Source organism: Ochotona curzoniae, unplaced genomic scaffold (assembly GCF_017591425.1).
Source record: "Ochotona curzoniae isolate NIBS_2020 unplaced genomic scaffold, NIBS_Ocur_1.0 contig_1, whole genome shotgun sequence".
Classification (NCBI taxonomy): domain Eukaryota; kingdom Metazoa; phylum Chordata; class Mammalia; order Lagomorpha; family Ochotonidae; genus Ochotona; species Ochotona curzoniae.
In genome coordinates, this window is record NW_024464918.1 from 46,646,756 (window position 1) to 46,658,762 (window position 12,007).

The following is a 12,007-nucleotide window of genomic DNA, read 5'->3' on the forward strand; positions in this document are numbered from 1 at the left end:
CAGTGCAGAAAAGGGTGCAAGGACCTCTCCCTACCCCAGGTGCTCTTGGACTTCAGCTTCCTGCCAAGAAGAGCTGGTTCTCTGCAGGAACCAGAGTAGGGCCTGGGAAAGGGGCTCTGTGCTCCCTGGGGGCAGACAGGAGGAGACTCAGGCTGGATGGCCAGGGCACTGAAATGAGGGTCAGGGCCCTGCCCCACTGCCCCACCCCTCACCACCACAGACCAGAGCTGACAATCCTTCGTGGCTCCCATTCTCCTCACCCCAGCAAGCCAGGGCTGCCGCAGGAACCCAGCCCTTTCCTGTCCCCTGCCATCTGAAGCTGAGGAGAAGCAGTTGTCCATCGAACCACCACAGGCGAGTTCAAATCCAAACGGTGGTCTTTCCATCCCTGCTACCAGCACTGCCTTTGTCAGAGCCAGCCCTGGGCTTGGCACCCAACCTCTCTAGCGGCCCAGCACGGCCCAGCTCTCCCACGGTGCCCCCAGACATGGCACTTCCGGTCCCAGAAGCTGGCACGCCGGCCCTGGGGGACAGCCTAGGGACAGCAGGAAACCCAGAGCAAGGCGGACTTTCTTGCTCAGCAGCTGTCGCCCCGTCACGCAGAGCCTGCAGGGCCAGGTTGGCCAGGTTCTGGTCGTGAGTGCGCGCTGCCGCCCGCACAACCACGCTGTAGTCAGGGGGGCAGGCCAAGCCAGTGGTAGGGAAGGCACAGGGCACTGTGCGAGACACAGGCCCAGTGCCTGGGACCTGTGGGCCACGCACGGCATCCTGCGCGCTTCCCAGGCCCAGGTGCGCCATCTCACACAGGTTCAGCAGCAAGCACAGGCAACTGACCACATACATGACCAACAGGAAGACAGTTTTCTCGGTGGGGCGTGACACGAAGCAGTCCACAACATGGGGGCATGGTTGGCGGCTGCAGGCAAAGAAAGGCCGCACCTCAAAACCATACAACAAGTACTGGCCCACAAGGAAGGCCACTTCAAGGGCCGCCCTGACCACCAGCTGCACCACGTACACACGCATCAGGCCCTCACGCTGGATGCGCCTCCTCCCGTCGTGCTGTGCTGCGGGGCCCAGGGTTGCTACCTCTCCGCCCCCTCCCGCCCCCTTGGCGGCTGCTTCTCCCGCACGCTCTTCTTCAGCACACTCTGCAGGGTCCTCCGGCACTCCTGGCTCATCCTCTGCATCCTCACCCAGGCCCAGCATGGGCTCCTCTTCGCCCAGTTCGGCAGGCTCGGGCCAGCCAGGAGGTGCTGGTGGCAGGTGCGCACGAGACATGCGGCGGGCCCCAGCTCGGCGGCGCAAAGCACGCCTCCGCTCCTGCTCAGAGACGCGCGCCAGGTGATGCACAGCATAGCCCAGGTACAGTACGGAAGGCGTGGAGATAGCCACAATCTGGAAAACCCAGAAGCGCACGTGCGACAGGGGCGCAAAGGCGTCGTAGCAGACATTGTCGCAGCCAGGCTGCCGGGTGTTGCAGGTGAATTTTGCCTGCTCATCTGAGTAGATGGATTCACCGCCCACGGCCGTGAGCACTATGCGGAAGACCACCAACACCGTGAGCCAGACCTTGCCCACGAAGGTGGAGTGGTTGTGGATCTCCTCCAGCAGCCGTGTCAGGAAGCCCCAGCTCATGTTGGTCATAGGGGCGGGCTGGTGGGCGGGACCTGCGGCCAGTCAGTAGTCAGTTACAGGCACCTGCATCGTGGCTAGAGGCTTAACTTGCTTCCCTGGCCACTTTCTACCAGGCCAGGACCCTGCCGGTACCCCCACCCCCCCCAAAGGGCCTCCCCAGGAGAGCCAAGTGTGTCACCCAGCCGGCATGGTTATCAGGGTCATGCAGGGAAGGGGCTGAAGGGTAGGCTGTGGATGCAGCAGAGAGATGCACTCTGGGATCTAGGTGAGGGAATAGGGGTCTCACCATGGTGAGGGCACACATGAGTAATGAGTTATACAGCAGGGAGGGAGGCAGGGTAGGCAGAGCTGGGGGTGTATAAGGCCCCCTCCCACTTGGGTCTCCGCTGTCATGAAGGCCTGGGCCAGGCCAGCCTCCCAACAGCTACCCAGCCAGCCCTGGGTCTGCACAAGGGCAGGGAGAGGGGGTCTGGAAAACTAAGGACCACCCCAGACCTTGCACTCTTGGCCACAGCTGATGGATCACAGACCCTACCTCCCAGGGCAGGGAACAAGCAGGAAGGACACTCCCTGTGTTCAGGACACCCAGAGGGAACCCTTCTCCCCTGGGTAGTCCCTGCCCTTCATGTGGAGACACAAACCAAGAGCAGCCAAGGTGTATGCCAAGTACCTCCCCAGGTCTGCCACCTACCAGGTCTTAGTGTGGAACAGAGTGCAATCCCTGCAGAAGACATCTCTGCCCCCAGAACCCAGCACCCCACAGTCAGTCCCTTTGTGGGCCCTCTGCCATCCCCCTGTGAGTACCTGTCCTCATGGAAGGTGTGTAGCCTCCAACCAGACGACCCAACCTCAGGCATAGGTAGGCCCCTCTCTGCCATGTCCGCTCAGAGACCTGAGCATGTGGCCACACTACAGCACCCACCTGCCTCAGCCATTGGTGCCACCCTCAAGCCTTGCAAGTGGGGTACACACCTCACATCTACACAGACACATGTATCTGCATGCTCACAGGGGCTCATAACCACAAACCTTTAGGCCTAGGGGCCCAAGCCCCTCCCCTTGGTGGTTCCCCCCACTCACCAGCTCCTGGTCAGTGAATCCCAACGCAAGGGAATGAGTGATCAGGAGGACCCTGACACACTGGGGTATCCAGGATCTGGAGCAGGGGTGTCTGGACCCAGGAACTCATGGCTACCTACAGGGCTCACCAGAGCTGCAGGTGGCGGAGCATGTAAGTACTTCTGAGGGGCCACTTCCTGTGGGCAGCTCTCTGCTGCCAGAGGATGGAGGTGAACAAGCTGGGAGTGGACCATCACCACAGCTTGGACAGCTCCTTCAGGTTGGAACTATGTGTGACTACTGTGGGTAGACCCTGAGCTCATCAGCCCTACCCTTTGAAAATGGAGCCTTGGACACAGCAGGTATAGGCAGAAGGGGGCTGGGGAGTGCATGGCTTCCTCTGAGCCCTGTACATTATGCTTACAGGCACCAGAGTCTCAGACTCTCCACTGCCCAGTATAGGGCACTGGTTCTTAACTCACAGAAGGACCCTTGCTCTCTCCTGCCCCACTGTCAGCCAAGGGACCACATCCACCTAAACCCACTCAGGTGTAGCCCATGGCCTGTGCTGACCAAGACCTCCCTGTGCAGTAACCAGGGCCAAGTCCTATTCCCCAGAGCAGCACTGCCCCTTGTCCCTGCCCATAGCGGTTCCTCCCTGCACCCCACTAGCCTGCAATGCAGTGCCCTGGGGAAGCTCCATGGCAGCAGGAGGGTCTGCTCAGCTCCCCACTTGGTTCCAGCAGGCAGGTAAGGAACCAGGAGGGTTGGGGTGCAGTGGGGCTGTACAGCAAAGCTTGCTTATCTCCTACCTCTATACACACTGCAGCTGGCCAGGATTCCCTGGCCAGTCCTACTGCTGGACACGGGTCTTTCCAGTCACCTACTGTCCCTGAGCAACCCTAGACAGTAGCTACAGAAAACGCCCCACCCCAGCAGTTCCCTCTGGGTGGCTGAGGGGGATCACTCCCACCCCAGTGTTTGAGGGGGTCCTGGGTGGTGCCCTACCTTCTCCAAGCCAGAAAATTTGAGACTTCCAGAGCTAGTCCACCTGCTAGCCGCACACTGGTCCTTCCTGCAGAAGTGTGGCCGGGCTGGGGCCACCTCTCACCACCAAGCACAATGGGGGAGAGGGAGGGGCCTTCAAGGGCCCCATTGTTTCCCCCAGTCTGAATCCCTTATTGTCTCTGTGGGAGCTGGCCAACAGAGCTGAATGATGCCAACCAGGCAGTGGGGGTCCTGGCCTGCACCTGTCCAGGCCTCCAGGTGGCAGCCTAGAGCCATGACTTCTTTTCCCCAGTCCAGGCTGGCCATCCTCCTCCTCACCTCAGGGCTCTCTGTCCAAGCCTGCCCTCCCTACAAAACAAAATGCACTCGGGGGTCTGAGTGCACACAGAACTCCATGGCCTGGCCATTTTTGTTGAGGCTCCTTGCCTGCCCCTTCATCCTGGGAGTAGCCTTGCTTGTGCACCAGGGCTGCAGCTGCCCTCGGGCTGGGTGACAATGAACACCCCAGCCCCAGAGCTCTGGATCTCAGGGTCTAGAAGCACAGCATTACCCCAGCCAGGAACAGCCAGCCTCTCTAGGAGCCTCAGACCTGGGAGTTGGACACTTTCCCCTGTTGTTAAAGGGCACTCCTGGTTCAGAATCAGGAAGCAGACATGGCACCAGGGACTATCTCTGCATGAGGGTCACTGTGTGCTCCCAGCCCACCTTACTGGTCAGGACATGCCCTGAAGGTCTGGCTGCTGACTGGCTCCCTGTTGCAGACACTGGCAGCTGGGAACAGTCAGCAAGCACTGGATGACTGGTAGACCAGCATCATAATAACCAGCACGGAGAGCAGCCCCAGCTCAGCTCAGGAGAGAGCCCCCAACCTGGGGCCATGTCCACTTGCAGCAGACATTAACCCAACCATTGGTTCCTTTATTGGGTATCAGCCCCGGCTCCAGCGGGAAGGACAGGGATGAGGGACAGGAGTGGGCAGAGTCAGGGCACAGGGGACAGTGGGCACCTGGGGCCCTGCAGCATGGAGGCCAAGAGGCAGGCAGCAGGCACCTGTCCTGGTTCTGGGTGGGTCCTGGGTGTCCAGCCAGGTCCTCAAGCATGGTCAGGTCCCTGAGCTTTCTTGATTTCCTGCCAAGAGAAGAAGGGACTCAGAGGTGGCTGGGACACTGACAAGGGCAGGGGACGCCTGTCCTCCTTCCCTACTGGTCCAGAGGTTGCAGTGACCCTGCCTCAACATCTACCACCTGGTACATGGGTGGCATGGCTAAGCCCCCAGACCCTCCTGGCACCTCTCAAGGGGCAGAGCAGGGAGGCTGGGCCCACCTCAGAGAGTGCTTCCTTGAGGATTGCATAAGCCTTGTCCAGGTTGTCGTTGATGATGACCAGATCAAACAGGCCGGGCTCCTTGCCTGCAGGGAAAGGGCACAGTAAGCCACCCCGCTCCCTAGAACTCTTGCCTGACCATGCAGCTGGCCACTGGACTAGGTCACTGCACCACACAGGTCAGCTTTTCCTGGCCCAGCCACGGGCAGGGCCACCAGGGAGCTAGTCCTTATGCATGTTCCCCCCTTCTTCCTGGAAACCCATTACTGGGAGACTGAAGGGGCAGACTTACAGAGCCCTGGCTGACATGGGGTAAGACCCTGGCCCCCACCTTCCAGAGGCTGAGACATGGCGGCCCCAGGATGGGGATACTCACTGCTGTCCATGTCGGCCCGGGCTGCAGCCAGCCGCTTCGCCAAGCTCTCCTCTGTCTCAGTGTTGCGTTGCCTGAGCCGCTGTTCCTAAGACACAGATCTGAGTGTCAGCAGCTTCCTCAGATGCTTCCCACCCCACAGGATGAGTTCTGGTACACGTGGTACCCGCCCCACTGCCCCATAGGCCCCACCAGCACGTCCAGGGAGGGTGGCTGCACAGAGATGTAGATGGGCCGCAAATCAGTCTTCTTGATGTTGCGCACGCCCTGCAGGTCCACGTCCAGCACGCAGATGCGGTTCATGGCCTGCACGGCCCGCACGGCTGCCTTGCTGTGGGAAAGAGGGGTGAGTAGAGAACACTCTACAAATCACTCCCTGCAGGAGGTTGCCCAGGTCCATACTGCCTGATTCTGCCAACCTAAGGCTGCCAATGGTCTTCAGCTGGGTCAGCCCCAGCAGATCCTACACAGCCCGAGCATCCTGGGCATCTGTCCCTGACCAACCTACCCACTACATCTGCAGCCATCTGCAGCAGGGGATCAGATGCAGTCCCCACAGTACCATGACAACTTAGAACACTGTCCTCAGAGGCCTGACTGGATCCAGCAGCTCTGACTCAGGGAGGCCCTCATGAGAAGGGCCAGTGAAATTCATTACCCAGGTCAGAGAAGGAGGCTGCTGTATGGCTCACATGCCTATAGCTGGAAGGACAAGGGGGTGAGCACAGGATCTGGCCTGGAGATGCCTGTGCAACCCTCTCAGCTTGGGGGATGAATAGTAACCCTGGAGAGACCCCTGTTGCCTTCTCAACTCCCAGGGGCCCTGGTCACTGAAGAGGCCCCTGCCACCCTCCCTGCTTTCAGAGGGGGGGTTGGCTAGTGACCCTAGAGAACCCTGCCACCAACCCAGCTGGGGGGGGAAAGACCCTGGTGACCACTGCCCAAGGAAGCCTGGCCCACCTTGTCCCGTACAGGTTCCCTGAGAACTCAGCGTGCTCAATGAAGTCTCCGGCAGCAATGTCGCGCTGCATCACCTCCCTGGTCACAAAGTAGTAATCTGGGCAGAGCAAGGGTTGTCCAGAGGGAGCCATATGTGACTGGGCCCAGCACATATTCCTGCATCTGTCTTTCCCAAACCCAGGGCTGCTCCCAGGCCCTATAGTAGGGTCCACCCATCAGGTCTCAGCAGAGTCTACAGGTGCTGAGCAGGGCACAAGGTCAGGCCACCTGCTGTGGGAACAGCTGCTGGTGGCCACCTCAGATACCAGGTCAGGACCACCAGCCCTAGGTCCTGCCTCTCCTACTGGACATGCTTGCTAGGGACTGCCTGGTCTAATCAGGGATCCCACCCAAGTGAACAGGCAACAACAGGCAGGCCTCAGAAGCCTTCTGATCCCAAGGATCCCCCCAATGCCTCCCCACAACAGCCAGTGCCTGACAGCCCACACCACCCCCATGACAGCCAGTGCCTCCCCACACCATCCCGACAGCCAGTGCCTGACAGCCCACAGACCTTTGCCATTCTCCTCGCCAGGCCGAGGGTCCCTTGTGGTATCTAGGAGAAAAGCAATCACCCCACATGGACCCCATAGCCCTGCAGCCCCAACCCAAGCTACCCTGAGGAAGAAGGGGCTCAGAGGCCAGAATGTGGGAGCCAGCCTGGTGCTGACAGGGCCAGGCTGAGCACACAGCCCCCAGGGACAAAGGGGAGGGGTGAACAGCATGCACAGGGTTGGGGCTGCAGCGGGTCACAGGGAGAGGTGGGGCTACAGGGGGGCTCAGAGGGCAGGAGTGGTCCAGCCCCAGGTACTCACGGGAGACACTGAAGCCAAAGACACCACCGTGCTCCTGCAGCAGCCTCCTCAAGAGGGTGCTCTTCCCGGCCCCCGACGGCCCGCTCAGCACCACAGGCCTGGGACCTGACATGCCTGTGGGAAGGGGCTTTGTCCTCACCAAGCTCCAGCCCTTACTGTGTGTTGTGGGGGGGAGGGGGGAGGGTGCTCTGCAACCCTGGCACAGTTGTCCCCTCATCCAGGCCACTCTGAAACTCTTAAGAAGCAGCTCCAGAGCCCAATCTGTGGTGCCCGATCCCTTCCCCTCAGCAAAGTGTCCCTGGCCCAGACCTGTACTCAGACCTCCTTCCCTCTCTGGGAGACACATACACCCTCCCCATATGGACCCTGCTGTGGGGTCCTGACCCTGTACCCCACCTCTCCCTGGGATTGCCCATGGGGCTGTGTCAAGGTCCACTAAGTCCTAACCCACCTGGGATAGTCTGCTGGAAGGAGGTCAGAATTTCCCCAAGGGCAGATGGACACAGCACAGGGCTCAAACACTGCTGCAGGTGCCAACCCAAGGATCCAGGTCATCCCAGGGCTGAACTGCTCCCAATGACCACTGGCTCAACTGGCATCCTTCTGCCCTTCACGTGCCCCCGGGCAGGCCCTCGCCACTATAGCAGGGATGGCACCCACCTGCTCAGCAGGGTGCAGCCGGTGTGGTCGAGCCTGGGGCACAGCGACAGCTGCTTTGTATGAAGAGCTGAGGACTAATCCTGGCTAGTCTGCCCTGCCCCGTCCCTGTGTATCAAATCCCCAGTACTGGGCCCCCAATCCCCGCTCAAAGCTGGCCCCACCCCCTTGCCGTGCAGAAAAGGCCACCATTCATCCTTGACTTTGAGGCGTGCACCTGGCACCCAGCCCATGGCAGCAAATAAGGCATGCAGCGAGGGACAGGGTCTGGGTTTGGGGAGCAAGCGGACAAGCCAGCGAGAGTGGGGACTAGGGCACACACACTGCCACACCTGTCTGGGCAGGTGACATCCAGGAGGGCTCCGCCTGGACCAACACCTACAGAGCCACCTGAGGGCCACAGTGGTTGCAGGATGTTCACACAGGCTGCTCAGACCAGGTGGCTGTCCAGCTGGATACAAGCTGTGTTCTTAATCCCCAATGTAGGCCACCACAGTAATCACACCAAAGCAGCAATGCTGAGATCCACGGTGTACCTGAGGACATGTGGACACACAGGCCTGCATGCGGACATACCACACAACACACATGCATGTGACAAGCACATACTACATGTATGTGTAAGCATACAGCGCATACCTGATGCACACATCACTATTCATTTGTGCCCATGTACAAACATGCAGACAACATGGGTGTGACACATGCACATGATCGCACAACATGCCTTCATACAGGTACAGTGCATATGTAGATCACATATGAGCACACAACACGCCTTCATAAATGTGCAGAGCACCTACAGATCACACACATAACTACACGTGTGTAGGATACACAAATGCATGTACATGCCACACACTATACATGACCACATACAGCCATGTGATGTACGCACAATACATGCACCACACATATTTGCATGTTCTGTGTACACCCAAACATACGGTTACACATCACTGACAAGGACCATGTTCTAAAAAGGGAACCCCTCCATGTTACTAGAATCACGAGTGAGTCCTATACCCTGTTCCTGCAGCCTCAAGGCTCCCCCACAAGAACCTTAAACATACTTCACCTGCAATCCCCACCTGCTCTGTGTCCCCAGCCCCCAACCTCACACATCCCCACCTCCGGACCAGAATGCTAAGTGGCTCCACAGCCTTGCAAGGATCAGCAAGTCTTAGTAGTAAGTGTGTGACTTTCCACAGCTCCTGGGCCCTTCTCAGGTAAAGGGGGCTCTCAAGCCTCTGCAGCCTCCTGGGAAACAGCGCACACTCCTGCTTCATGTGCAAACTCACGAGAATCAAGAACTGAACACAAGAATCATAGGAGTTGAGTATGTGCCCAGGACCCCACAATGCAGAGTGCTACACAGGGGACCCTACGTGCTGGACAGGGAGGTGGGGTACCCCACACTGCAGAGAGCTACACAGGAGACCCCACATGCTAGATGGGGAAGTGGACCTAGGGTCCTGAGCAGACTTAGAGCTAGGCTCTATGGCTTCTGCTCCCCCTGTTCTGTTGTGCAGACTCCTTCTTGGGATCACTTGTCTGATACAGTGGCCTCCAGGCTCTGGGCTGTCTTCAGGTCATGCCACCAAGCCCTGGGAGAGACATGCTCTCAGCCCTGTCAACTTCAGTGGTCAGCACAGGGGACTGCTGGGGCACTTCTGATCACCCTGCCTCCTAGCTCAACGCCTCCCCATGGAGGGGCACCCCAACCCCTCTGTCCAGCAGGAACACTGGGATGCTTTGTGGGGTTTATCACCATGGCTTTGCCCTATTCTCTGTTCCTCTGCACCATCCCCCATATCCCCGAGGGAACTCTCCTCTGCCTACTGCCTGCAGCCCAAGGTGGCTTCCCTTGTCCTGGGCCTGTGAGAATGTGAGGACAGGGGACAGGCCTGCATATGTCCACTTCTCAGAGCAAACCCAGGCCTGTGTCTTCATGCAGCCCACAAAGTAGGACCTCCATGCACCCCAGGTGGCAAGGTACAAGGGCTGCTGAGTGCAAGATGTATGCCTGCCCAGAAAGGCTTCAACATGGATATGAGAAAAATCTGAACTCAATATGGGCAGCAGGGAAGGCCAGGCCACCTAGAAGCTGAGACAGAACTCACGTGAGGGGGCGCCCAGGAGGAGGTACCAAGGAGGGGATCAGGGCAAGGCTGGCTCATCCCTCTCCCCACCCCCGAAGGTCCCCAGGAACTCAAGGCCCACGGCCGTGCCACTCCCTGGCACACCTCTCACCAGCACCCTGGGTACTGGACAGGGTTCTACGCCAACCCCTGCTCCCTGCTGCCCAGGATAGTGCAGACTGGTCCCCTGACATGGCTGTATTTACACTTCCCGACTTGTTCCCCAGATTCTCTGGACCCATGATGTGTGACCACATACCCACCCAGAACACACATGCACACACAGCATCAGCGCCAGTGCCCACCCGCCCTCAGCAGGGAGATGAGCTGCAAAATGGTACATCACCTCCAGACCCCAGTCTCCACGCCTACTCGGACCTCACAGTCAAGAAGAGCCCTTGGAGGCAGCAAGCAGCAGGTGTGTCCACTCACAGGTGTGACAACCAGAGAAGGACTTTCAAAAGGCAAGCATGAAGCCTGCTTCACTCTGCCGGCCCTCCTCGGCCCCTCATACTCCCTCCCCAGGCTTAAGGTCCTGTCCGCCCTGCCTGCCCTGGAAGATAAGCAACTGTGAAAAGGCAAAGAGCGGAGGGCGGTGGGAGGAGTCGAGACAAGGCCTGGCCGGCAGCTACATGAACCCTAACACTGTCAGGGGGCTCAAGGACCACTCAGCCTTGGGGAACCACTGGGGCAGCTGGGACCGGGCCTCAACGGTGGACTTCCGCCTTCCAGCATAGGGGTAGGGGCGGTCCGGCCACTACGGAGAGGCGGGGACGCGGCACAAGGTCCACGCGCAAAGAGCTGGGGACCCGCGCGGCAAGGTCAGGGAGGGCGCTGCTTCCGGGATACACGCACACCTCCTTCCCCCCTCAGAGCACCGCAACACGGCTCTCGGCCAGCGCAGACAACGGCGGGTGCTGGACCACTCGGCGGCCGGGGAGCCGCAGACACGCACCTCTCCCCAGGCCCGCGCCCCGCACGCGCTCCGGCGCCCGGAACCAAGCCCGGCCGCGCCGCCGCGGGGAGCGCACGGGGCCTTCCCAGGCCGAGTCCCGGGCATCGTCCTCCGTGTGCCGCCAGCCCGCGGAGGACGCCTTCGGAACGGGCGCCGTCGCGGCCTCCGCAGCCAGGCCGGCCCGCGCCCGCACTCACCGTCCACAGGGGCCCGGCCCAGGGCGGCCGCCGCCAGCCCCGCCAGCGGGCGCCGCAGCATCAGCGGTCCCGCGGCCTCCGCCCGCTAGGACACGTCAGGGTGCCGCGCCTGCCCCCGAGGGCGCGTCACACTTGTGCGCCGAGTCTCCGCCGGCTTCCCCGTATCCCCGCGCGTCGGTGGGCGGCGGCCGGAGCATGGCAGGTCGGGGGACGGGGGACCGGGGAGCGGGGCGGAGGTCGAGGCGGGGCTCCCGGCGTACTGAGGGGACCAGGGAGGTTGGAGGTTTTGACGAAAATTTACGTTGCCTGTGACCTTGTAGCGGAGAATGATGGGATGAGAGTTGTGTGATTTGTTAACTTTGCAGACATTGATGGCACCGTTTGGCAAGTTGAAGTTCTAGTTTATAGTAATTAGTTTACAGATTTTTTTTTTTTTTACCAATTTTGTGCTGTGGTTTATTTCTAATTTGTATTCAGTTTGTTTAAAAGGCAGAGTCAGAGACATATCTGCCACCCTCTGGATCACTCCCCAGGTGGCCGCAGTGACCGGAGCTGCACCAATCCAAAGCCAGGAGCTTCTTCCAGGTCTCCTATATGGGTGCAGGGCCCCAAGGCTTGGGCCGGCCTCAACTGCTGTCCCAGGCCACAAGCAGGGAACTGGATGGGAACTGGAGTGTCCAGGACAAGAACTGGCACCCGTATGGGATCCAGTACTTACAAGGCAAGGATTTTAGCTGCTGATCCATTGCGCCCTGCCCTGACCCCACTGTCCAGTCCACGCTTTCATGCCGGTGGGTGCTACTGCCTGTCCAGCCAGGCTTGCCCCCAGCCCCAGTTCTGAT

General features: G+C 59.9%; 2 protein-coding genes across 6 annotated transcripts; both read right to left on the minus strand.

The window, feature by feature from the left end:
• Nucleotides 1–52: 52 nt before the first annotated feature.
• On the minus strand, nucleotides 53–2,895 carry GJC2 (gap junction protein gamma 2). Its single transcript, XM_040973589.1, has one exon. The coding sequence runs from the start codon at nucleotides 1,645–1,647 to the stop codon at nucleotides 361–363; it is 1,287 nt and encodes a 428-aa protein (XP_040829523.1). The 5' UTR covers nucleotides 1,648–2,895; the 3' UTR covers nucleotides 53–360.
• Nucleotides 2,896–4,602: 1,707 nt separating this feature from the next.
• GUK1 (guanylate kinase 1) lies at nucleotides 4,603–11,233 on the minus strand. 5 transcript variants are annotated; one of them, XM_040973624.1, is made up of 8 exons: nucleotides 11,166–11,233; nucleotides 7,216–7,329; nucleotides 6,915–6,956; nucleotides 6,362–6,458; nucleotides 5,594–5,732; nucleotides 5,405–5,489; nucleotides 5,029–5,114; nucleotides 4,603–4,833 (listed from the first exon to the last, which is right to left on the minus strand). In XM_040973624.1, the coding sequence occupies exons 1-8, from the start codon at nucleotides 11,224–11,226 to the stop codon at nucleotides 4,798–4,800; spliced, it is 660 nt and encodes a 219-aa protein (XP_040829558.1). In that variant the 5' UTR covers nucleotides 11,227–11,233; the 3' UTR covers nucleotides 4,603–4,797. The 5 variants fall into 5 exon arrangements, with proteins under 5 accessions (XP_040829558.1, XP_040829567.1, XP_040829548.1 ...); XM_040973633.1 differs by lacking the exon at nucleotides 11,166–11,233 and adding an exon at nucleotides 10,969–11,084; XM_040973614.1 differs by lacking the exon at nucleotides 11,166–11,233 and adding an exon at nucleotides 7,667–7,995 and having other exon boundaries at nucleotides 6,362–6,439.
• Nucleotides 11,234–12,007: the final 774 nt, after the last annotated feature.